Source organism: Oncorhynchus clarkii, chromosome 2 (genome assembly GCF_045791955.1).
Source record: "Oncorhynchus clarkii lewisi isolate Uvic-CL-2024 chromosome 2, UVic_Ocla_1.0, whole genome shotgun sequence".
Lineage (NCBI taxonomy): Eukaryota > Metazoa > Chordata > Actinopteri > Salmoniformes > Salmonidae > Oncorhynchus > Oncorhynchus clarkii.
In genome coordinates this window covers 95198728-95226139 of record NC_092148.1, presented here as the reverse complement: position 1 = coordinate 95226139, position 27412 = coordinate 95198728, and the positions used below count along the sequence as shown (strand labels likewise).

The window sequence follows — 27412 nt, the reverse complement described above, 5'->3', positions numbered from 1 at the left end:
AAGAACACTTTCATTTTTCTGCTGGACGAACCGATTAACCGAAGTCCATGGGCGGACTGGAGCTCTGACGTCATAACACGATTTCAGCACCCGAACAATAGCCCATAATAACACGCGACATTGTTCTGTGTAATTGCGTGCCATTCTTTTTGGATGCTGAAAATCGGTAGTTTGGTTAATAAAAACGTCATTTTATGCGACACATCGGAGCTCCAGTCGAGTAGCAAATCGTGGAGATGAGTTTAGTCGGCTAGTGCTGGCCAGGAGAGGGGTACCTGCTAAAGCTTATGGGGAGGTCTCCAGCGGGAGTGGAGCAGACGGTTCGGTTTATTTTAAAAGTAGTGCCTCATTATAATATGGCAGGTTGAAAATCCACCTAAGTATTTAAAAAAATATCTAATCTGCATTATCATATTCTATTCTAGTAAAGAATATGTATTTTTCCCAGGTAGACTTCAGGTAAACAAGTTGGAAAGTGTTTATGCCTGCTGAAGTGAAGGTTCTTCCTACAACACCATACACACAAGGAAAGAAAAACAAGATTGAAAAAGGTGGAAGAACTCACCCCTTATTAAGGGCCTTAATTATGATCTCACGAAAGCCAGAACCTTCAGAGTAACTGAAGTTACGGTAAACTGCAGTTGGATTAGTGGCTCTGTCTGGAACATGGATGCTTTTGAGGGTCTCCACAGTGTCCAGCTGTCCTCGTCTCCGCCTGCCTCTGCCTGCAACCCTGGGTATGAAGTACTAGTCTCAGCTGGGTCTGGTGTCCAGGTGTACTCCAACGCTACGTTCTATGGAAAACCCAGTGTTCTGGAGCATACACAGCGGAGAGGGAGAGATAAATATCCCTCCTACCGAGAGGAGACTAAAGAGGAGAGGTGTGAGGTTGGAAGGTAAGAGACCGATAAATCGTATTGATTTGATACTGACAGGTGGAAGTTGGTTCCAAGCCTGAAGATATTTTTTAGGGTGGTCATAACAAATCTTAATTTGTACGACATTAATTCACAGATATACTGTGAATATCAATATTCTGTCTGATAATGTGTAATAAGGTGTTTTGGTCCTTTTTCATAGCATGTGATAGTCAGTCCACTAATGCAGGCTTTTTCCACTGAGGCCCTGTGCCCCTTTAGTTAAACAACAACAACAATCAAACCAGAAATATCTAGGCCAATAGCAGGATGTGTCTCCCACCAATAAACTGCACAGTCCATTTGCAGTATCATCATCAATGGACAGTAGAGAGAATATAGATTATGATTTGTATCCACTATTCTATATCAACTATATATTCTACTCTATGATTCTACTCTATGATTCTACTCTTTTAAAATTGATTCTACTCTAATTCTATTCTATATATTCTATGATTCTACTATTTTAATATTGATTCTACTCTGATTCTACTCTATTCTATGATTCTGATCTATTCTATGATTATACTCTATAATATTGTTTCTACTCTATAATATTGATTCTACACTAGACATGTTTGTCTATATCAACTGTATTGTATTGACACTAGACATGTGTAGTCTATATATCTATTCTATTGACACTAGATACTGTATGCTTTTCGTTGAGTTGAATTGCAACACCTCGTGGCTGTAGTGTGAAGTAGGTAGCTATTTGTTCTGTTTCCTTAAACTAGATTTTTTTTTTGGTGGGGGGGGGGGGGGTTGGGATGGGAAGATGTGTCATCATGTGACCTATGGACGACGACACAATTCGTTATTTTCTCTATTGGAATGAACATAGATTACAGCGCATCGCAAACAACGTTGAAAGCGAGTCAAAACGTCAGTAACAAAAAAATAACATTCGCTTAACTTTATATCGTTTGATAACTCGATGAAACATTAATTGTAGTTCATAGCGTTGTCGTGAACGTTTATTTAATAGTAGACTAACATTCTTTTGAAACTATTGCATTTCGTCTTTCTGAATGATATCGACAGCAAGTAAACATTGGACACTAAGAATTGACGGAATTCTTGGGAACAGGGAGTAGATGCCGTCACGGCGGCGGTACGTGGTGAATCATCCAGCCGGGTGGTGAGAGGGTAAGTGCGGGGAGCTGGGAAGGGAAATCCGATGAAAGGTTCTGCTGTCAGACTGCCATCATGGCATTAGCGAAAGTTGTGAAAAAAGTTGTGTAGGCCAGTTCAGCCTCACATGCTGTGATGATTCTTAATGACGTGTTGATGTTTGTAATGTTATTGTTTTTGACAGGGCCAGATAAATGCAAGGGGCTGAAGCCCTGGGGCCCAAGCCCGTAGAGGGCCCTTTAGGCATAGAAAAATGTAATGTTAATTTTTATTTTATTTTTTACTGCAAGCACAGGAGGTAATGGTAATCATCAGATGGGGGAGGAGAGCAGGTAGGGAGGCCCATAGTAGCCTGGTGGTTAGAGTTTTGGGACAGTAACCGAAAGGTTGCCGGATCGAATCCCCGAGCTGACAAAAGTAAAAATCTGTCGTTCTGCCTCCTGAGCAAGGCAGTTAACCCACTGTTCCCCGGGCCCTGAGCAAGGCAGTTAACCCACTGTTCCCCGGGCCCTGAGCAAGGCAGTTAACCCACTGTTCCCCGGGCCCTGAGCAAGGCAGTTAACCCACTGTTCCCCGGGCCCTGAGCAAGGCAGTTAACCCACTGTTCCCCGGGCCCTGAGCAAGGCAGTTAACCCACTGTTCCCCGGGCCCTGAGCAAGGCAGTTAACCCACTGTTCCCCGGGCCCTGAGCAAGGCAGTTAACCCACTGTTCCCCGGGCCCTGAGCAAGGCAGTTAACCCACTGTTCCCCGGGCCCTGAGCAAGGCAGTTAACCCACTGTTCCCCCGGGCGCCAAAGACGTGGATGTCGATTAAGGCAGCTCCCCTCACCTCTCTGATTCAGATGGGTTTGGGTTAAATGCAGAAGACATTTCATTCAGTTGGACAACTGACGAGGTATCTCCCTTTTCTGATGTGGGTAACTGGAGATCCTGCCATGGTTGGGCAACTGATTCAGGGCCTTTTGGGGGCCCTAATCGATATTCGGTTGGCCCCCTCTTGATGGCAGAGAGAAAGTTAACCTCTTAGAGTCGATTTGTGCACCCACCAACTTTCCTTCAATTTGCAAGTGGCTGAAACAATCCCACCGGACAAAGCATTTGAGCGAGTGAAACAGCACCCGCTGTCTTACTATACGAACCCCATGTATTCTGTGTGGCCAATAAGAGTTTGACATTCTATACTCTATTTGGCCAGACAGCAGCAGATACATGGTCTACACATACTGAGACAGCAGCAGATACATGGTCTACACATACTGAGACAGAGAGGTGCTGTTTCACTGTCCAGACAGCATCAGATACATGGTCAACACATGCTGAGACAGAGAGGTGCTGTTTCACTGTCCAGACAGCATCAGATACATGGTCAACACATAGAGAGACAGAGAGGTGCTGTTTCACTCGCTCGGCTGCTGTATAGTCTGCTCTACAGTCTAGGTTTCTAACTATATAGTAGGCCTAACTATAAACAAATGTAACTATGTCATTTAAATATCAGGTATTTTTATGTTTTGTAAAGGTTGGTAGACCTGGAGCCCGGTCCGAGCCCCCGGGTGGACGGCGGTGGGCCGGCTGACCCAGGTTTCACCAGGCCCCAGGAGGGAGCTGTTGCCCAGGCCCGGAGCCGGGAGGGCAGCAGTCTCCAGCTGGAGGTTGCCCTGGGCGGGGAGCATGAGGACAACGTGTCCCGCCTCCGGAGCTCTTCCCTGGAGATCAGAGAGAAGGGATCAGAGATCCTACGGGAACAACTGGATGCTGCACAGAAGGTAGGGACCAGTATTACAGGCTGGCACACACACACACCCTGATCTCACACACACACCCTGATCTCACACACACACCCCGATCTCACACACACACCCCGATCTCACACACACACCCCGATCACACACACACACCCCGATCACACACACACACCCCGATCACACACACACACACCCCGATCACACACACACACACACACACACACACACCCCGATCACACACACACACACCCCGATCACACACACACACACCCCGATCACACACACACACCCCGATCTCACACACACACACCCCGATCACACACACACACACACACCCCCCGATCACACACACACACCCCGATCTCACACACCGATCACACACACCCCGATCACACACACACACACCCCGATCACACACACACACACCCCGATCTCACTCACACACACACACACATCTCTACTGTATGACAGTTGCTTGACTCCATAACAATGTGTGACCTGGAAAAGGGTGTGACCATGCAGTCATCCCAATAGGTTCAGCCATACGCTATGCTACTGCATACTTACCTAGTTCCCCTCCACCTCTCTCCACTCGTCTCCTCTCCTCCACCTCGCCCCTCTCCTCCACCTCGCCCCTCTCCTCCACCTCGCCCCTCTCCTCCACCTCGCCCCTCTCCTCCACCTCGCCCCTCTCCTCCACCTCGCCCCTCTCCTCCACCTCGCCCCTCTCCTCCACCTCGCCCCTCTCCTCCACCTCTCTCCACTCGTCTGCTCTCCTCTCCTCCACCTCGCCCCTCTCCTCCACCTCGCCCCTCTCCTCCACCTCGCCCCTCCTCCACCTCGCCCTTCTCCTCCACCTCGCCCCTCTCCTCCACCTCGCCCCTCTCCTCCACCTCGCCCCTCTCCTCCACCTCGCCCCTCTCCTCCACCTCGCCCCTCTCCTCCACCTCGCCCCTCTCCTCCACCTCTCTCCACTCGTCTGCTCTCCTCTCCTCCACCTCTCTCCACTCGTCTGCTCTCCTCTCCTCCACCTCGCCCCTCTCCTCCACCTCGCCCCTCTCCTCCACCTCGCCCCTCTCCTCCACCTCGCCCCTCTCCTCCACCTCGCCCCTCTCCTCCACCTCGCCCCTCTCCTCCACCTCGCCCCTCTCCTCCCCCTCGCCCCTCTCCTCCACCTCTCTCCACTCGTCACCTCTCCTCCACCTCGCCCCTCTCCTCCACCCCTCTCCTCTCCTCCACCCCTCTCCTCTCCTCCACCCCTCTCCTCTCCTCCACCTCGCCCCTCTCCTCCACCTCGCCCCTCTCCTCCACCTCGCCCCTCTCCTCCACCTCGCCCCTCTCCTCCACCTCTCTCCACTCGTCTCCTCTCCTCCACCCCGCCCCTCTCCTCCACCCCTCTCCTCCACCCCTCTCCTCCACCCCTCTCCTCCACCCCTCTCCTCCACCCCTCTCCTCCACCTCGCCCCTCTCCTCCACCTCGCCCCTCTCCTCCACCTCGCCCCTCTCCTCCACCTCGCCCCTCTCCTCCACCTCGGCCCTCTCCTCCACCTCGGCCCTCTCCTCCACCTCGCCCCTCTCCTCCACCTCGCCCCTCTCCTCCACCTCTCTCCACTCGTCTGCTCTCCTCTCCTCCACCTCGCCCCTCTCCTCCACCTCGCCCCTCTCCTCCACCTCGCCCCTCCTCCACCTCGCCCTTCTCCTCCACCTCGCCCCTCTCCTCCACCTCGCCCCTCTCCTCCACCTCGCCCCTCTCCTCCACCTCGCCCCTCTCCTCCACCCCGCCCCTCTCCTCCACCCCGCCCCTCTCCTCCACCCCTCTCCTCTCCTCCACCTCGCCCCTCTCCTCCACCTCGCCCCTCTCCTCCACCCCTCTCCTCTCCTCCACCTCGCCCGTCTCCTCTCCTCCACCTCGCCCCTCTCCTCCACCTCGCCCCTCTTCTCTTCTCCTCTCCTCCACCTCGCCCCTCTCCTCCACCTCGCCCCTCTCCTCCACCTCGCCCCTCTTCTCCTCTCCTCCACCTCGCCCCTCTTCTCCTCTCCTCCACCTCGCCCCTCTTCTCCTCTCCCCCTCTCCTCCACCTCGCCCCTCTCCTCCACCTCGCCCCTCTCCTCCGCCCCTCTCCTCCACCCCTCTCCTCTCCTCCACCCCTCCCGTCTCCTCTCCTCCACCTCGCCCCTCTCCTCCACCTCGCCCCTCTCCTCCACCTCGCCCCTCTCCTCCACCTCGCCCCTCTCCTCCACCCCGCTCCTCTCCTCCACCTCGCCCCTCTCCTCCACCTCGCCCCTCTCCTCCACCTCGCCCCTCTCCTCCACCTCGCCCCTCTCCTCCACCTCGCCCCTCTTCTCTTCTCCTCTCCTCCACCTCGCCCCTCTCCTCCACCTCGCCCCTCTTCTCCTCTCCTCCACCTTGCCCCTCTCCTCCACCTCACCCCTCTCCTCCACCTCACCCCTCTTCTCCTCTCCTCCACCTCGCCCCTCTTCTCCTCTCCTCCACCTCGCCCCTTTCCTCCACCTCGCCCCTCTCCTCCACCTCGCCCCTCTCCTCCACCTCGCCCCTCTCCTCCACCTCGCCCCTCTCCTCCACCTCGCCCCTTTCCTCCACCTCGTCCCTCTCCTCCACCTCGCCCCTCTTCTCCTCTCCTCCACCTCGCCCCTTTCCTCCACCTCGCCCCTCTCCTCCACCTCGCCCCTCTTCTCCTCTCCTCCACCTCGCCCCTTTCCTCCACCTCGCCCCTTTCCTCCACCTCGCCCCTTTCCTCCACCTCGCCCCTCTCCTCCACCTCGCCCCTCTCCTCCACCTCGCCCCTCTCCTCCACCTCGCCCCTCTTCTCCTCTCCTCCACCTTGCCCCTCTCCTCCACCTCGCCCCTCTTCTCCTCTCCTCCACCTCGCCCCTTTCCTCCACCTCGCCCCTCTCCTCCACCTCGCCCCTCTCCTCCACCTCGCCCCTCTCCTCCACCTCGCCCCTCTCCTCCACCTCGCCCCTCTCCTCCACCTCGCCCCTCGTCTCCTCTCCTCCACCTCGCCCCTTTCCTCCACCTCGCCCCTCTCCTCCACCTCGCCCCTCTCCTCCACCTCGCCCCTCTTCTCCTCTCCTCCACCTCGCCCCTTTCCTCCACCTCGCCCCTCTCCTCCACCTCGCCCCTCTCCTCCACCTCGCCCCTCTCCTCCAACTCTCCCAGGAGCTGAAGCTGAAGGATAAGGAGTGTGAGCGTCTGTCGCAGGTCAGAGATCAGCTGGAGCAGGAGCTGGAAGAGCTCACTGCCAGTCTATTTGAGGTTAGTCTTGGTCTAGATTAGATCTAGTCTAGGTTAGTACTCCCTGGAGCCTGGAATCGAGGCTAGTCTGTCAGAGGCAGGAATGAGTCATACAGCCTGCAACACACCGATCTGTCCTGGGTGTGCTCTTGTGATGGTATCAGTACATCTTGACATTGAGAAAGTGTGGCCCCTGCATGGTTGTTGTAACACACGGTTGTCTTCCTGTCCTCCAGGAAGCTCACAAGATGGTGCGGGAAGCCAACGTGAAACAAGCCGCAGCAGAGAAGCAGCTGAAGGAGGCTCAGGGCAAGGTTAGTCTGTGATCCCTCCGGGAATTGAACCCACAACCATGCCGAGCTCTAACCAATAGAGCCACACAGTCCTACCTGTACCTGATTAATGCAGGAAAACCTATAACAATCTGGGGTTGATGAAAAAATGTGGCGTGAATGAGCCCGGCAGCCAAAGAGTTGCTGGTATCAATATCTACTGCTTTTGTGCCCTTGAACAAGGCACTTTTACCTGCTCCAGGGACGCTGCGCTACGTCTGACCCTGTGGTGTTCCCCTGCTGTCGTGTGTGTGTGTGTCGGTTTGGGTACAATCTATAACTACTGTCTATAACCACACCCCGTCTTCTTGTCTCTTCCCAGATTGATGTCCTTCAGGCGGAGGTGTCAGCCCTGAAGAGCATGGTCCTAACCTCCACCCCGTCTTCCCCCAATCGCCAGGCCCACCCTCAGCTCCTCTCCCCGGGCACCAGGTCCAAGGGGGCCAGCCCCCGCCATGGAGGAGGACACACGCGCAACAAGAGCGCCAGCTGGGCCTTGCCATTGGCCCCTGGTGGGAACTTAGACCTGCACTCCCTGCAGCCAGTCAGAGAGGACAAAGAGGTCGGCCGCTTTCAGACTACGGCCAAATACCCATAATTGCGTTCTAAATAGTTAGATTTTTGGGTAATGCTATCAGAATACGAAGATCACATTATAAAGACTGGTCTAGAAGCACAAATGTTGCATTGTGGTCTGATTGTGTACAGATCTGGTCGCATTAATGCGGATTAATCCTTAGTCTTGGACGCCATTCAGGCTACCGAAAGCACGTACAGTGGGCAACATCATTAGCACTTTGGAAGCGAGAGGCACCTTTTTTCATTATAACGTTAAGAGGAAATACGTTCCAAACGTGTAAGGAACATGTTTGCTGGCCTCATAAATGCTAACCAGCTATCTAATATTTAGAAAATAAATGTGGGTTTGGTTAGAGTTATGGTAACCTGTTTGCAATCCCTTTAGCTTTGCTTGCTGGCTAGCTACAGAGGTTAGCTGGCTAGTTAGCTACAGAGGTTAGCTGGCTAGTTAGCTACAGAGGTTAGCTGGCTAGTTAGCTACAGAGGGTAGCTGGCTAGTTAGCTACAGAGGGTAGCTGGCTAGTTAGCTACAGAGGGTAGCTGGCTAGTTAGCTACAGAGGGTAGCTGGCTAGTTAGCTACAGAGGGTAGCTGGCTAGTTAGCTACAGAGGGTAGCTGGCTAGTTAGCTACAGAGGGTAGCTGGCTAGTTAGCTACAGAGGGTAGCTGGCTAGTTAGCTACAGAGGGTAGCTGGCTAGTTAGCTATTGCCATCAGTGGTTGTTGTGTTATTATCATATTTAGCCAATTCCACCGTTTGTAGAATGCATACTGGCATTTGAATATAGCGCAGGAAAAAGGGGAATCCGGACACAATGTGGACACGGTAGACACATTAAAATGTAAACTCGCAACAAACAAAAAAGAAACGTCCCTTTTACAGGACCCTGTCTTTCAAAGATAATTCGTAAAAATCCAAGTAATTTAATTTGTAAAGTGTTTAAACACGGTTTCCCATGCTTGTTCAATGAACCATGAACAATTAATGAACATGCACCTGTAGGCAATTAAGGTCACAGTTATGAAAACACAGGACACTAAAGAGGCCTTTCTACTGACCCTGGAAAAAGTCTAGACAGGTCGATACTCACTTTGGATTTTCATGTAGTAGAATTTACTGCACACTATTGAGGAAAACACCCACGTGTGTTTGACAGCAGCTGATAATCAGAATAGGAGAAGCGCTCTACGAAAATGAACGAATGGAGGGGAACAAGCGCGATTGTGCATTATATGACGTCTTCTCCGTATGAATGAGTAGTATGTTGATATTTGTTGCTTACTGCATATGTTTTTACTAAACAGTACTCTCTAAGTAGTACACTATATATACAAAAGTATGTGGACACACTTTCAAATTAGTGGATTTGGCTATTTCAGCCACTCCTGTTGCTGACAGGTGTATAAAATTGAGCACACAGCCATGCAATCTCCATAGACAAACACTGACAGTAGACTGGCCTTACTGAAGAGCTCAGTGACTTTCATTGTGGCACTGTCCGTAGGATGCCACCCTGCTAGAGCTGCCCCGGGAATTGTAAGTGCTTTTATTGTGATGTGGAAACGTCTTTCAGCACCAACAGAACGGGACAGACGAGTGCTGAAGCGTGAAAAAATCGTCCGTCCTCATTTGCAAAATCAATCAATCAAATGTATTTATAAAGCCCTTCTTACATCAGCCAATGTCACAAAGTGCTGTACTGAAACCCAGCCTAAAACCCCCAACAGCAAGCAATGCAGATGAAATCTCCCTACCGAGTTCCAAACTGCCTCTGGAAGCAACGTCGGCACAAGAACTGTTCGTCGGGAGCTTCGTGAAATGGGTTTCCATGGCTGAGCAGCTGCACACAAGCCTAAGATCACCATACACAATGCCAAGCGTCGGCTGGAGTAAAGCTCGCTGCCGTTGGAATCAAAAGCAGTTGAAACGCGTTCTCTGGAGTGATGAATCACGCTTCACCACCATAGCAGTCCGACGGACAAATCTGGGTTTGGCGATGCCAGGAGAGCGCCACCTGCCCCAATGCATAGTGCCAACTATAAAGTTGGGTGGAGGAAAAATAATGGTCTGGGGCTGTTTTTCATGGTTCGGGCCCCTTAGTTCCAGTGAAGGGAAATCTTAACGCTACAACAAACAATGACATTCTAGATGATTCTGAGCTTCCAACTTTGTGGTAATTTTGAGGAAGGCCCTTTCCTGTTTCAGCATGACAATTTCCCCCGTGCACAAAGCAAGGTCCTTGTAGAAATGGTTTGTAGAGATCGGTGTGGAAGAACTTGACTGGCCTGCACAGAGCCCTGACCTCAACCCCATCGAACACCTTTGGGATGAATTGGAACGCCGACTGCGAGCCAGGCCTAATCGCCCAACATCAGTGAACAGCATCAGTGTCCGACCTCACTAATGCTCTTGTGGCTGAATGGAAGCAAGTACCCCTGCAGCAATGTTCCGACATCTAGTGGAAAGCCTTCCCAGAAGAGTGGAGGCTGTTATAGCAGCAAAGGGGGGGACCAACTCAATATTAAAGCCCATGATTTTGGATCGAGAAGTTGGACGAGCAGGTGTCCACATACTTTTGGTCATTTAGTGTATGTTGTATTGGTAGTGTATAGTATGTCGTTTTTAGTAATTAGTGGGCAAGACAGATTTCAGACACGGCCATACTGTTGTGATGTGCGTATTTATGTACTTTAGATTATGGCGCACACATTCTCAATCTCATCTTGGGTCTGCTTCTGGTTGAACTTTTCAATCAATCGATCTACTGTGACCACTAACAGCGATCTACAGAAATGCACAACAATTCAATGCTTGTTTCTGCACTAACTCTTCTACTGCTTCCCACTATAACCCTTGTGAATGTATTTCTCTCCTCCCTTCCTGCATCCTTTCATCACTCTCTCCATTTCTCTCCTCCCTTCCTGCATCCTTTCATCACTCTCCATTTCTCTCCCCCCTTCCTGCATCCTTTCATCACTCTCTTCATTTCTCTCCTCCCTCTGGTGGGTTTACCTTTCTCTTTTTATCCTCCTCTCCCTATCATCTCCCTATCCCCATATCATCCTCTCCCTATCCCCATATCATGGGATTATTTTCTGTTTATTTTTCTTTCACTTGCTCATTGCCTTTCCCGGACCTCTTCTCGTTCTCTCTCTCTCCTTCCCTCCATCCTCCTCTCTCTCTCTCCTTCCCTCCATCCTCTCTCCTTCCCTCCATCCTCTCTCTCCTTCCCTCCATCCTCTCTCTCCTTCCCTCCATCCTCTCTCTCCTTCCCTCCATCCTCTCTCTCCTTCCCTCCATCCTCTCTCTCCTTCCCTCCATCCTCTCTCTCCTTCCCTCCATCCTCTCTCTCCTTCCCTCCATCCTCCTCTCTCCTTCCCTCCATCCTCCTCTCTCCTTCCCTCCATCCTCCTCTCTCCTTCCCTCCATCCTCCTCTCTCCTTCCCTCCATCCTCCTCTCTCCTTCCCTCCATCCTCCTCTCTCCTACCCTCCATCCTCCTCTCTCTCAGCCTACGGTTCCTGCGCTACTCTCTCTGATTTTGTGTCTGGTTCCGGGCCACTCAATCTCTGTGACCTATGAACCCTACTGGGCAGAGAAGGGGGAGGGGCCACGCTCTCTCAGCCGACAGGTAACCACACCCCTCTGGTTCCTCTTAAGATTTCTTCCTTCTAGGGACTTTTTCCTTGCCACTGTGTTTCTGCTTGCTCTTTGAGGTTCTAGGACGGGCTTCCCTCACGTTGTTCTCCAGAGCCAGAGTTCATATTGGTAAAGTAGGTTTTGAGTGAAGCGCTGATTGCCATCTTCTGCTGACTGATTGGCCGTGAGTAGACGTTGATAAAAACAAAAAACAAATCTACCAACCCTTCCATCCCTCTTCAGAAGCTCAAATTATCCAGAGTAAGCTAATTTACGGTGATAGCATTGCTTGTGTACTATATTTTTGAAAATTGATACCTCAGACAAAAAAAAATGACATATTTTTTTCTATACTTCGGTTTCAAATCTGAACGTGCCAACGGCTTTCATGCTCCACCTTCTGTTGGCCTCATTTTCTACAGGCTTTCATACCGAAGGTGAGGTGAACTGGAAGAGACTCAGGGATGGGTTACTGGAAAACAAATTATATAAAAAGGGCTTCATTACAGAGCCTACACAGGGCCATGGACAGGCTGGGAAGCTTAGCCATGGACAGGCTGGGAAGCTTAGCCATGGACAGGCTGGGAAGCTTAGCCATGGACAGGCTGGGAAGCTTAGCCATTGACAGGCTGGGAAGCTTAGCCATGGACAGGCTGGGAAGCTTAGCCATTGACAGGTTGGGAAGCTTAGCCATTGACAGGCTGGGAAGCTTAACCATTGACAGGTTGGGAAGCTTAGCCATTGACAGGCTGGGAAGCTTAGCCATTGACAGGTTGGGAAGCTTAGCCATGGACAGGCTGGGAAGCTTAGCCATGGACAGGCTGGGAAGCTTAGCCATTGACAGGCTGGGAAGCTTAGCCATTGACAGGCTGGGAAGCTTAGCCATTGACAGGCTGGGAAGCTTAGCCATTGACAGGCTGGGAAGCTTAGCCATTGACAGGCTGGGAAACTTAGCCATTGACAGGCTGGGAAGCTTAACCAATGACAGGCTGGGAAGCTTAGCCAATGAAGCTGTGGATATGCAGCCATTTCTATTGTTGTTATTCCTTCCCTACTTTACTGTGTGATCAGTGTCCAGTGGTTAATGTGTCAGTTTTATTCGGTCTGACTGAGTAGGTTTAGATCAACATTATTATCCCACCAGGGGGGAAATTCATTTGTTCATGTGCTTACAAAGCACAGCTGAATAATACACAATACAATTCATATGTGAGTGAATGTCTACCTTTCCTCTACTGAGTGATGTTGCCTGGATAATTTTTACGTGGACTGTGACACTACAGTGCATTTGGGAAAGTATTCAGAACACTTGACTTTTTCCACATTTTGTTACGTTGCAGCCTTATTCTAAAATGGATTACATCGTTTCCCCCCCCCCCCCCCCCTCATCAATCTACACACAATACCCAATAATGACAAACGAAAACAGGTTTTAAATACATTTTTGCAAATGTATTACAAATAAAAAACAGTTCACATTTACATAAATATTCAGACCCTTTACTCAGTACTTTGTTGAAGCACCGTTGGCAGCGATTATAGTATCAAGTCTTCTTGGGTATGACGCTACAAGATTGGCACACCTGTATTTGGAGAGTTCCTCCCATTCTTCTCTTCTTTTTTTAAATGTTTTATTTCACCTTTATTTAACCAGGTAGGCTAGTTGAGAACACCTTTATTTAACCAGGTAGGCTAGTTGAGAACAAGTTCTCATTTGCAACTGCGACCTGGCCAAGATAAAGGAAAGCAGTTCGACACATACAACAACACAGAGTTACACATGGAGTAAACAATTAACAAGTCAATAATACAGTAGAAAAAAATAGTCTATATACATTGTGGGCAAAAGGCATGAGGAGGTAGGCGAATAATTACAATTTAGCTTAACACTGGAGTGATAAATGATCAGATGGTCATGTACAGGTAGAGATACTGGTGTGCAAAAGAGCATAAAATAAAATAAATAAAAACAGTATGGGGATGAGGTAGGTAAAAATGGGTGGGCTATTTACCGATAGACTATGTACAGCTGCAGCAATCGGTTAGCTGCTCAGATAGCAAAATTCTCTGCAGATCCTCTAAAGCTCTGTCAGGTTGGATGGGGAGCGTCACTGCACAGCTATTTTCAAGTCTCTCCAGAGATGTTTGGGTTCAAGTCCGGGCTTTGGCTGGGCCACTCAAGGGCATTCGGAGACTTGTCCTGAAGCCACTCCTGCGTTGTCTTGGCTGTGTGCTTAGGGTCGTTGTTCTGTTGGAAGGCTAACTTATTCCTTACCACCCATTCTGAAACTAACGGCAGCTCTTTGTTGAGTGTTGCAGTCGTTTCAGTCGCTGTAGTTGCAGTCGTTTCAGTCGCTGTAGTAGCTGACGTGTATAGTGTTGAGTCATCCTCATACATAGACACTCTGGGTTTACTCAAAGTCAGTGGCATATCGTTAGTAAAAAAATTTAAAAGCAAGGGGCCTAAACAGCTACCCTGGGGAATTCCTGATTCAAACTGGATTATATTTGATATGCTTCCATTAAAGAACACCCTCTGTGTTCTGTTGGACAAGTAACTCTTTATCCACATTATATCATAGGGTGTAAAGCCATAACACATACTTTCCAGCAGCAGACTATGATCAATAATGTCAAAAGCTGCATTGAAGTCTAACAAGACAGCCCCCTCAATCATTTTATCATCAATGTCTCTCAGCCAATCATCAGTCATTGGTGTAAGTGCTGTGCTTGTTGAGTGTCCTTCCCTATCAGCGTGCTGAAATTATGTTGTCAATTTGTTTACTGTATCTGGTAAACAAAAAATGTACAGAAGTTTACTAAGGGTTGGTAACAGGCTGATTGGTCGGCTATTTGAGCCAGTAAAGGGGGCTTTACTATTCTTGGGTAACGGAATGACTTAGGCTTCCCTCCAGGCATGAGGGCATACACTTTCTAGTAGGCTTAAATTGAAGATGTGGCAATATCGTCTGCTATTGTCCTCAGTCATTTTCCATCTAGATTGTCAGACCCCGGTGGCTTGTCATTGTTGATAGACAACAATAATTTTTTCACCTCATGGTCTGAGAGTCTTTAGGTGCCTCAAGAACCATCAGTTCTTGGTCACCTTCCTGACCAAGGCCCTTCTTCCCCAATTTCTTCCCCAATTGCTGTTTGGCCGGGCAGCCAGGAAGAGAGTTGGTGGTTCCAAACTTCTTCCATTTAAGAATGATGGAGGCCACTGTGTTTTTGTGGACTTTCAATGTTGAAGACATTTATTTTGGTACCCTTCCCCAGATCTGTGCCTCGACACAATCCTGTCTCGGAGCTCTATGGACAGTTCCTTCTACCTCTAGCTTGGTTTTTTTTATCTGACATGCAATTTCAACTGTGGGACCTTTTTAATATAGACAGGTGTGCTTTTCAAAATCATGTCCAATCAATTGAATTTACAACAGATGGACTCCAATCAAGTTGTAGAAACATCTCAAGGATGATCCATGGAAACAGGAATGGAAACCAGAGCTCATTTTTGAGTATAATATCAAAGGGTCTGAATACTGATGTAAATAAGGTATTTCAGTTTTAGATATGTTTTATTTAAACATTTGCAAAAATGTCTTAAACCCTGTTTTTGCGTTATCATTATGGGATATTGTGTGTCGATTTGAGTAAAATGAGTTATTTAATCCATTTTAGAATAAGACTGTAAATGTCATGCCTTCTCTGAGGAAGCCCTTCTATATTAACCACACAGTACCAAATGTCATGGAATCACACCAGTGAGAGAGACTTGTAGGAAGACGACAGCTGCTCTAGAATCACACCAGTGAGAGAGGCTTGTAGGAAGACGACAGCTGCTCTAGAATCACACCAGTGAGAGAGGCTTGTAGGAAGACGACAGCTGCTCTAGAATCACAGATACATTATCAATGTGGCATCAAACTTGAACCATAACTTACAATACTGGCAGTTTAACAGGTCAAAGGTAGGAACATCAATAAAGTTGCAACAGATGATTATAGACTTACAAGTGACAACTACTTACTTAAATATACCTGGTTAACTCCTGTTTCCCATCTGTCCTGCAAATACAATCATGTTTATTACATATTTAATCTTTATACACAGTAAATCAAATACAGGAAAATAATTAAATAAAATCATTTCTCATTACAATTATACAGTGTTTCCTGTCCTCAGATGGACAACGTGCTGTATGCAGAGTTCCTGACCTGGAAAGACAGACCTAGTCTGGACAGAACGTCAGCCTTCCTGGGCCGTATCTACAGAGAGGACATCGGCCCCTGTCTCTCCTTCACCAAATCTGAGGTATGTACCTTTCTGTGTTTCTCTGTACATACAGTTGAAGTCTGAAGTTTACATACACTTAGGTTAGAGTCATTTAAAACTCGTTTTTCAACCACTCCACAAATGTGTTAACAAACTATAGTTTTGGCAAGTCTGTTAGGACATCTTCTTTGTGCATGACACAAGTCATTTTTTTCCAACAATTGCTTACAGACTTGCAACAATTGCTTATTATTATTTCACTGTATCACAATTCCAGTGGGTCAGAAGTTTACATACACTAAGTTGACTGTGCCTTTAAACAGCTTGGAACATTTCAGAAAATGATGTCATGGCTGTAGAAGCTTCTGATAGGCTAACTGACATAATTTGAGTCAATTGGAGGTGTACCTGTGGATGTATTTCAAGGCCTACCTTCAAACTCAGTGCCTCTTTGCTTGACATCATGGGAAAATCAAAGAAAATCAGCCAAGACCTCAGAAGAAAAATTGTAGACCTCCACAAGTCTGGTTCATCCTTGGGAGCATTTTCCAAACGCCTGAAGGTACCACATTCATACTATTGTACAAACAATAGTACGCAAGTATAAACACCATGGGACCACGCAGCCGTCATACCGCTCAGGAAGGAGATGTGTTCTGTCTCCTAGAGATGAACGTACTTTGGTGCGAAAAGTGCAAATCAATCCCAGAACAACAGCAAAGGACCTTGTGAAGATGCTGGAGGAAACAGGTACAAAAGTATCTATATCCACAGTAAAATGAGTCCTATATCTACATAACCTGAAAGGCCGCTCAGCAAGGAAGAAGCCACTGCTCCAAAACCGCCATAAAAAAGCTAGACTACGGTTTGCAACTGCACATAGGGATAAAGATCGTACTTTTTGGAGAAATGTCCTCTGGTCTGATGAAACAAAATAGAACTGTTTGGCCATAATGACCATTTATGTTTGGAGGAGAAAGGGGGATGCTTGCAAGGCGAAGAACACCATTCCAACCGTGAAGCATGGGGATGGTAGCATCATGTTGTGGGGGTGCTTTGCTGCAGGAGGGACTGGTGCACTTCACAAAATAGATGGCATCATGAGGTTGTAAAATTATGTGCATATATTGAAGCAACATCTCAAGACATCAGTCAGGAAGTTAAAGCTTGGTCGCAAATGGATCTTCCAGATGGACAATGACCCCAAGCATACTTCCATACTTCCAAAATGGCTTAAGGACAACAAAGTCAAGGTATTGGAGTTTCCATCACAAAGCCCTGAACTCAATCCTATAGAACATTTGTGGGCTGAACTGAAAAAGCTTGTGCGAGCAAGGAGACCTACAAACCTGACTCAGTTACACCAGCTCTGTCAGGGGGAATGGGCCAAAATCTACCCAACTTATTGTGGCAAGCTTGTGGAAGGCTACCCAAAACGTTTGACCCAAGTATTATTCTGACATGTCACATTCTTGAAATAAAGTGGTGATCCTAACTGACCAAAGACAGTGACTTTTTACTAGGATTAAATGTCAGGAATTGTGAAAAACTGCGTTGAAATGTATTTGGCTAAGGTGTATGTAAACTTCCGACTTCAACTGTACGTACAGACAGAATAGAATGGCACAACTACTCGTACCACAATAGAATGCCACAACTACTCGTACCACAATATAATGCCACAACTACTCGTACCACAATAGAATGCCACAACTACTCGTACCACAATAGAATGCCACAACTACTCGTACCACAATAGAATGGCACAACTACTCGTACCACAATAGAATGGCACAACTACTCGTACCACAATAGAATGGCACAACTACTCGTACCACAATAGAATGGCACAACTACTCGTACCACAATAGAATGGCACAACTACTCGTACCAGAATAGAATGGCACAACTACTCGTACCACAATAGAATGGCACAACTACTCGTACCACAATATAATGTTATTTTTCTGAGAGGGAACTTCATCTGTAACATTCAGATTGGACAATAAATGCTTAGTGACACAATTCACATGAAACAAGTCAGTCACAAGATTCAATGTCTATATTCTATATGTGTCTGTGCGAAGAACAGGCTTTGTTTATGTCTTTTTGGTTTTTATTCAGGTTTTTAATAATAATCTTCTGTCAACAGTTGTCTCAGTTGGTGCAGAATGCAGTGGAGAACAACTCGCTGACCATTGAACCGGTGGCCGTGTCTGCTTTACCCATGGTCAAAGCCAACGCCATAGAGTGTGGCGGGCCCAAGTGAGTGATCAGTCAACGTTTTTACAAGGTTGTTTTCCTCAGGAAATGTATTCTGGGTAATTTTTTTGTTGTTGTTGATACTATCTTGACAACATTAATCACATCTGCACTACTCCCATCACTTGTTCTTACTCTGTCACCTCTTATTCTCATTCACTGCCTATTCATGCTCAAATGAAAACGGACAGCTCCTCTCCTCTTGGTGACTACACCTGTCTTCTGTGATGAATATCACATTAAAACAGACAGTTCCTCTCCTCTTGGTGACTACACCTGTCTTCTGTGATGAATGTCACATTAAAACAGACAGTTTCTCTCCTCTTGGTGACCATCTGTCTTCTGTGATGAATATCACATTAAAACAGACAGTTGCTCTCCTCTTGGTGACTACACCTGTCTTCTGTGATGAATGTCACATTAAAACAGACAGTTTCTCTCCTCTTGGTGACCATCTGTCTTCTGTGATGAATATCACATTAAAACAGACAGTTCCTCTCCTCTTGGTGACTACACCTGTATTCTGTGATGAATATCACATTAAAACAGACAGTTCCTCTCCTCTTGGTGACTACACCTGTCTTCTGTGATGAATATCACATTAAAACAGACAGTTCCTCTCCTCTTGGTGACTACACCTGTCTTCTGTGATGAATATCACATTAAAACAGACAGTTCCTCTCCTCTTGGTGACTACACCTGTCTTCTGTGATGAAGATCACATTAAAACAGACAGTTCCTCTCCTCTTGGTGACTACACCTGTCTTCTGTGATGAATATCACATTAAAACAGACAGTTCCTCTCCTCTTGGTGACTACACCTGTCTTCTGTGATGAATATCACATTAAAACAGACAGTTCCTCTCCTCTTGGTGACTACACCTGTCTTCTGTGATGAATATCAAATTATAGGAACTTGGTTGGTCTTTTTATGTAATATTTTATGTTACAACAAACCAAAAAAAACAATAAATAATATTTATTTTACACCATAATTTGCAAATAAATTCATTAAAAATCCTACAATGTGATTTTCTGGATTTTTTTTTTCTCATTTTGTCTATCATAGTTGAATCTATGATGAAAATTACAGGCCTCTCTCATCTTTTTAAGTGGGAGAACTTGCACAATTGGTGGCTGACTAAATACTTTTTTGCCCCACTGTAAATATATGTATACACACACACATACCACTGTTATATAGGGTAATAAACTGCTCCTTCTCCCTTAATGTGACCTCGGCCTCCATTCCTCACTCATCCACAGCTCTCTATCCTTATCAGTGACTGCAACCATGTGATTATCTTTCCTTCACTCAGAACATTCCAGCTCAATCTCTTGACCATATACTTTCCTCCTACAGATATCCATTCATTCCTGGTTTAGAAACCAGGTCCTCGTTTCCATAGGATACCGGATGATTTAACCATATTTCAACTTTAGAAGTCAAAACCCATCAGTAGTTTCTGTCTATAGCTTGATGTTTTTTTTGTGGGGGGGCGTTTGTCTGACTTTCTAATAGATTGGTTTTGGGTTTTTCTCTTCAAATCTGTTTCGGGTTTTCTGAGTGCTAATGGGTTGATTCAATGGGCTACGTTGCTTCACCTCATGCTTCCTATTCACAATTTGATTGAATTCTTTTTCCCAGTGGCCTGAGAGCAGCAGTAGAGACGTAAGTGAATTTTTTTTTTTTTTAGGAGCCAATCGTTATATTTACTTTCCTTTTCCACAAAAAAAAAGACTGGTTCTATGGTGTGACTGTGTGTAGTACTGTATACTGAGTCGCTCTTCTTCGCTCTCCTTAGTCGTTCTTCTTCGTCAGAATGTCCTCTATAACACTTTGTCTAACCAGGCAGGCATGTCTTGTTCCACTCTTCCAGACCACGCTTTGTTCATTTATTGTTTCTAATGTTAAACAACTAACAATGACATTTTCATATCGTTTACATGTAGGGCCAATTTCACAGACCCAGAATAAGCCTGCTCTTGGGCAACAAATACTAAGGATTAGTCTTAATTTGGTCCGGAAACCGGCCCATAGATGAATTTCCGGAAACTGGCCCATAGAGTTCCATAGATGAATGAGGTCTGGAAAACTGTCCCATAGAGTTCCATAGATAAATGAGGTCTGGAAAACTGTCCCATAGAGTTCCATAGATAAATGAGCGAGTAGTGTTATGTTTCTCTGCCTCTGACAGGAAGTGTGCGTTGAGCGGCATGTCCCGGTCCTGTAAGCACCGCATCAAACTTGGAGACAGAGAGAGTTACTACCACATCTCTCCCTCCAGCAGGGCACGGGTACCTAACTAACCATGTTTGTTGTTTCCTAATCAATTAAACAACATTATGCATTCTAAACATTGATGCATAACATTCATTCATTCAGATGAATATGGCTACCTTTTGTGTTCATAAAGACTTTTATCATGACAGAACTTTTATTTTGTAATTGTGAAACCCGTTCTCATTTCCAACCCCTTCAGATTACAGCGGTGTGTAATTTCTTCACCTATATCCGCTACATTCAGCAGGGCCTGGTCAGACATGATGGTAAGTGTGACGTCCTTCCTCTTAACAGATAAACACTGAGGTCAACAATGAACCCATTTTTAACAGTGTTGTCTCCTGGCATTACATTCCTCTTTTGTCAATGTAGACAGCAAATCTGTCTGGTGTTCTGAAACCCTTTCAACTAATGAAACCCTAATGTCTTTGACCCCTGACCCCACCCCAGCGGAGCAGATGTTCTGGGAAGTGACGCGTCTACGGCGGGAGATGACTGTGGCCAAGCTGGGCTTCTACCTCACAGACACAGACCAGGGATAGAAGACAGACAAGAGGAGACAGTCACCGTTAGCCCTGGGTCATGTTCATTAGGGCACACCGTAGCAAAAAAAAAAAACAAGCGCTTCGTATTGGACAAGTTCAAGATATTACCACCCGTTTAGGGACGCTTTCCTCCGTTTTCATGCCTACTGAACACGACCCTGGGCTTAGAAAGACGAGATACCAATCAGCTGTACAGAGACACAAGATCACCAGTACCCTTTTTACACTGTCCTGATAATCCAACCCAAAAACAAACTGGGCTGGTTTGGCTCAGTAGAGTGAAAAGTCCTCAGCTGGACACGGTGAACACAGAAACCAGATCACTGATCTTATTGAGTAGGAGAGCGATTTTCAAGTGTGTCTGACGAGGGAAGCAGAAATGCTACAGCAAATATGACACCACTTAGCAATTAGATTAGATTAGTCTCGTAACAAATCAGCCCGATCTGGCGAGCTACAAGGTAGCGGAAAAAAAACATTTGTAGCAAAACAGAATGTAAGCTTGTGAGATCAGTATAGTTCGTACGATGCTAGCAGTTAGAGCTATGTACTTTATAAACTAGCACAATATTATAACACAACCACAAAGACATGCAATGAATAGCATCTTTTAAAAGGACAGTAGCGTATATGTGAAAATGTATCAATATACCATAGAAACTCTTGTTATTACTACGTAAAATTGAGAAGTGGTTACACAGCTGATCTTAGTTGGCACAGATTGAAACTATATACGCATGTGTCATGCTGCCACGGAAACACTCATATGGGTTGAATCCTAACTGGTCAGGTTAATCACACAGATGTTTTTAATTTGGAGTTCTGACCAATAGAGAACTATGCTGCTCACTTTTCATTCTAACAGCTGTCATGTGGTACCTGTGGACTAGTCCTGCATGTTCTAGTCCTGCATGTTGTCTCATCTCCTCTCACCTTAACAACCAGACTACGTACGTGTTGTCGTCTCCTCTCACCTTAACAACCAGACTACGTACGTGTTGTCGTCTCCTCTCACCTTAACAACCAGACTACGTACGTGTTGTCTCCTCTCACCTTAACAACCAGACTACGTACGTGTTGTCGTCTCCTCTCACCTTAACAACCAGACTACGTACGTGTTGTCGTCTCCTCTCACCTTAACAACCAGACTACGTACGTGTTGTCGTCTCCTCTCACCTTAACAACCAGACTACGTACGTGTTGTCGTCTCCTCTCACCTTAACAACCAGACTACGTACGTGTTGTCGTCTCCTCTCACCTTAACAACCAGACTACGTACGTGTTGTCGTCTCCTCTCACCTTAACAACCAGACCACGTACGTGTTGTCGTCTCCTCTCACCTTAACAACCAGACCACGTACGTGTTGTCGTCTCCTCTCACCTTAACAACCAGACTACGTACGTGTTGTCTCCTCTCACCTTAACAACCAGACTACGTACGTGTTGTCGTCTCCTCTCACCTTAACAACCAGACTACGTACGTGTTGTCGTCTCCTCTCACCTTAACAACCAGACTACGTACGTGTTGTCGTCTCCTCTCACCTTAACAACCAGACTACGTACGTGTTGTCGTCTCCTCTCACCTTAACAACCAGACTACGTACGTGTTGTCGTCTCCTCTCACCTTAACAACCAGACCACGTACGTGTTGTCGTCTCCTCTCACCTTAACAACCAGACTACGTACGTGTTGTCGTCTCCTCTCACCTTAACAACCAGACTACGTACGTGTTGTCGTCTCCTCTCACCTTAACAACCAGACTACGTACGTGTTGTCGTCTCCTCTCAACTTAACAACCAAACCACCCATTACGTTGCCTTAACCTTGATAGATTCTTGCACTACGTTGTAAATGCTTTGCATGGCTTATATAGGAAAGACACCTCGACTGAGAATGGGTTATGGAAGGGAAGTATTCACTCAGCTGAGTCTGTTTTAGTACAAACCAGTTCAGAAGTAGTGTGTGTTGCAGGTACACGAAGTAAAAGCAGTGATCTGAAATATCCTCGTCTTCACTCTGGATACTGTGACCGCTTAGCAACGACTATCCTAGAAATGAAGAATACAGTTATAACAGAACGGAGTTATAAACCAATCATAGACGACTAAGCAATACGGTTTTTTTTTCGTTTTTCTTCCTCCTTCCTGATACTACCAATTTGTATTCACAGCTTTAAAATAACTGTAGTTTTGGGAGAGAAAACAGTTGTAAATGATTGCAGTATGTTATGCTCAACCTTAGTTGTAAATTGCACTCCAGTAAAATGTTATTGAAATTGCACTCCAGGTTGTGTATAATAAATTATGTTTAAAGCCAATACGTGACCATGAATTGTGCCGCTTTGCGTGGATACATAGCCAATAGTGTGTACAGGGGGTGTGTTTGTGTTCAACAGTTATGCTCTATAACACTAAAACACTATAGTGTTGATATTAGCCATATCCTGCATGAAAATATATTTATCAAACTTTTAAATGAAGAATATCGGAAGTCTGAAAGTGCAATTAAAGCTTTGTGTCATGAGTTTGGAATCCTTTACTTATTATGCCAATAAAACAACACACGCCATCAGTAGATTGATAGAAACATACACTGAGTGGACAAAATATTAGGAACACCTGCTATTTCTGTGAGATTGACCAGGCGAAGGCTATGATCCCTGATTGATTGTCACCTGTTAAAACCACTTTAAATCAGTGTAGATGAAGGGGAGGAGTCAAGAACTGCAATGCTGCTGTTTTTTTTCTCTCTCACACTCTCGCACTAAACAGTTTCCCGTGTGTATCAAAAATGGCCTACCACCCAAAAGGACCTCCAGCCAACTTTAAACAATTGTGGGAAGCATTGTTGTCAACGTGAGCCAGCGTCCCTGTGGAACGCACTGAGCCGGTCAGGACAAAAGACTGAACCACCCATCTGTGTGTTGTCTGGCGCGGCTATAGTCTCTTGAGTCTGCAAATGATATAACCTTTTAAAGTAATCGTTGCTGCTAGATGTCACAGAAATGAACTTCTATTTGTTATGTGAAAATGCCATGTGATGCACTTTCTCCATTTGTTGGGTGCCTTTGTGGCCCCCCACTGTTTTTAAGGAGTGTGGCTTTAACCCACAGAATCCCTGTCTGAAGAAGCCTACAAATCATGTCACATGTAAAAGCCATCCGGTACAAATGTCAGAAGATGCACGTGGCCTTTTCCCAGCAACTTCGAGGAACAACGACTTCCTGGTGCGTGTTGTTCGCACGCGTCTCTGCCCTCTCATTGGCTAGAATGTTACCACCTGATCTCACTTGCCTTTACTCACTGAGGACATGTATTTTCATTGTTAAAGCGGTCACTCTGCTCACTCTTGTCAATTAAATAGATAATCTTTGCCTCGAACTCGAGACCCTCCCACACATCACAGTTGTTGAACCGGTTTAAAGGGAGGGAGTATGGAGCTCCAACATCCTGGGAATGTTCCAGACTCACTACATTGTAGATGCCTGGCTGGTCATACAGCGACAGGTGTTGAACTTATCAGCTAACTACGTCATATATATATATATAGCTATTAGTAAAACCCTGGAATGAGTAGGTGTGTCCAAACTTTTGACTGGTGTGTGTGTGTGTGTGTATTTTTTATATATATATATATATATATATATATATATATATATATATATATATATGAGCAACATACATACAGTATTCATACCCCTCTGTACTCAATATTACATTTTTTTATTAATTTGTCAAACATTTCTAAAAACATAATTCCACTTTGACATTATGTGGTATTGTGTGTAGGTCAGTGACCCAAAATCTCAAATTTTATCCATTTTAAATTCAGGCTGGGACAACAAAATGTGGAGAGAAAATAAAAGTCCAGGGGTGTGAATTATGTAGCTGTAACGGATGTGAAACGGCTAGCTTAGTTAGCGTGGGCGCTAAATAGCGTTTCAATCAGTGACGTCACTTGCTCTGAGACCTTGAAGTGCTCTGCAAGGGCCGCGGCTGTTGTGGAGCGATGGGTAACGATGCTTCGAGGGTGACACTAAATTCCCCCAAACAAAGGACTGTGCAGAAGGTCCCTGGTTCGCGCCCGGGTATGGGCGAGGGGACGGTTTAAAATTATACTGTTACATAGCTATAGACATCTGACCTCGCAAACATAACATTTTACATGCAGCACAACTGCAATATAGTCGGCCTGGAACGGGGCCATAGTTTGAGAATTGCAGTCCGAGTCAGAAAAGCTGTTCCAGGAACATGCTTTCCGGATGCTAATGGATTATTGTTTAGAGTTTTAAGCACTTCAAACACTAACACTAAATTCCCCCAAACAAAGGACTGTATCCTTAATACAGCTAATGAATTCAACGTAGTAAATGAACTTCATTCAGAGGTTAACATAGCATGTCTTTTATTATTTTAGAAGTCATTCTGTCCAACTTGATGTGGTATTCTCATCCATGGTAATAACGATCGGTATAATGTGGTCTAAAATAGGGTTAATTGAATCATCTGAGAAAAAAAAAAATACTGAATTGTACACGTTTTAAGGTTACATTGATCGTTTCTAACAATATGGAGTTAAGTATAATGTGCATACTGTTATTTACCAAGATATGATGTATGTCACATTTTAGTGTAGTGAAATAATACTGGTTCATCTTGCAGCAACCACCGTTCATCAGTTCTGACGTACCTTCTACAAAAGGCCAGTATCATCAACATGACAACCACACCCCCAACCACCGTTCATCAGTTCTGACGTACCTTCTACAAAAGGCCAGTATCATCAACATGACAACCACACCCCCAACCACCGTTCATCAGCTCTGACGTACCTTCTACAACAGGCCAGTATCATCAACATGACAACCACACCCCCAACTACCGTTCATCAGTTCTGACGTACCTTCTACAACAGGCCAGTATCATCAACATGACAGCCACACCCCCAACCACTGCAGAAAAGGGTGGCCTGGTCCAGCTCTGGGAAACACATCACAAGAATAAGGACAGATGTATTGCCTCTTGCCAGACCACCATTGTAAACAAGTTCTCTGTAACTATCTCGCTTGGTTAAGGTCTTCACGTTTTTTTTCAATTACATGCAATAAGAGCATTTACAGTACCTGTACAGATGTATGACCCTGGAGTGTTGAGGCATGTTTTGGTTTGGCTGATCGACACTCAACGACACCTACAGCGACCCAATCAAAAACACCAAAATAGTACAGGACCAACCTAAACAACATTCACCTCCTTCACTATTACCCTCCTCACTAGGCCCTGTAGAGCTGAAGGTGTCGATACAATACTCCTCGCTAGGCCCTGTAGAGCTGAAGGTGTCGATACAGTACTCCTCGCTAGGCCCTGTAGAGCTGAAGGTGTCGATACAGTACTCCTCGCTAGGCCCTGTAGAGCTGAAGGTGTCGATACAGTACTCCTCGCTAGGCCCTGTAGAGCTGAAGGTGTCGATACAGTACTCCTCGCTAGGCCCTGTAGAGCTGAAGGTGTCGATACAGTACTCCTCGCTAGGCCCTGTAGAGCTGAAGGTGTCGATACAGTACTCCTCGCTAGGCCCTGTAGAGCTGAAGGTGTCGATACAGTACTCCTCGCTAGGCCCTGTAGAGCTGAAGGTGTCGATACAGTACTCCTCGCTAGGCCCTGTAGAGCTGAAGGTGTCGATACAATACTCCTCGCTAGGCCCTGTAGAGCTGAAGGTGTCGATACAGTACTCCTCGCTAGGCCCTGTAGAGCTGAAGGTGTCGATACAGTACTCCTCGCTAGGCCCTGTAGAGCTGAAGGTGTCGATACAGTACTCCTCGCTAGGCCCTGTAGAGCTGAAGGTGTCGATACAGTACTCCTCGCTAGGCCCTGTAGAGCTGAAGGTGTCTACTGTGAGGTTCTGTGTTATGCACTATAGCCCGTTACCATATCATATGTGATTGAATATGATCTGCTGTTGGCTTGTGTGGATGTATGTGTTATGCAACATGGCTGACTTGAGACATTGTTAACAGTTTCAGGGCCATGGGCCTTTCTCGTGATGTAAAAATACAGAATGACATGAAGACAGGAACTGTGCAATGAGTTGCGGGGGACACATACAGAACGTAGTGTAGAGATTAAACGGTCTTTTGTTAGATAACAGGAGCCAGGTGCCTGATAACTGTATATTCTACACAGCTTCAACCGCTGAAGCGCTTAGGGGGCTGGGACCAGCCTCTACGCCAACAGTCAACGATAGGCTGGGTGAGTCTAAACCACGCCCAGTCTCTACTCTGACAGGCCGGCTCGGAAGCAGGAACTACCTTTGTCAGAGTATATTTATAATGTCTTTGTCAGGAACAAGTCAGTTCTCTGTTTTTGCCCTGCGAGGTGGGACAGAGAGCCCGCATATACGAAAATTGCATTTACCACTTATTGCTTAGCTAATAAAAAATACAGAGTATA

General features: G+C 46.4%; 1 protein-coding gene across 1 annotated transcript; it reads left to right on the top strand.

Annotated features, from left to right (window-relative positions):
* The first annotated feature begins 140 nt into the window (after positions 1-140).
* On the top strand, positions 141-22064 carry LOC139376620 (guanine nucleotide exchange factor for Rab-3A-like). The gene is made up of 12 exons (XM_071119411.1): positions 141-896; positions 3574-3820; positions 6981-7076; positions 7292-7369; positions 7710-7949; positions 11476-11595; positions 15786-15914; positions 18028-18140; positions 19786-19809; positions 20336-20435; positions 20621-20687; positions 20872-22064. The coding sequence occupies exons 1-12, from the start codon at positions 667-669 to the stop codon at positions 20961-20963; spliced, it is 1536 nt and encodes a 511-aa protein (XP_070975512.1). The 5' UTR covers positions 141-666; the 3' UTR covers positions 20964-22064.
* Positions 22065-27412: the final 5348 nt, after the last annotated feature.

What these genes read in the sequence shown, in the direction of transcription:
- LOC139376620 (XM_071119411.1), top strand. Translation starts at nt 667, where the DNA reads ATGGATGCTTTTGAGGGTCTCCACAGTGTCCAGCTGTCCTCGTCTCCG. An exon ending in AACTGGATGCTGCACAGAAG is followed by an intron (nt 3,821 to 6,980) that starts GTAGGGACCAGT and finishes CAACTCTCCCAG; the next exon opens with GAGCTGAAGCTGAAGGATAA. An exon ending in CTGAGAGCAGCAGTAGAGAC is followed by an intron (nt 19,810 to 20,335) that starts GTAAGTGAATTT and finishes TGCCTCTGACAG; the next exon opens with GAAGTGTGCGTTGAGCGGCA.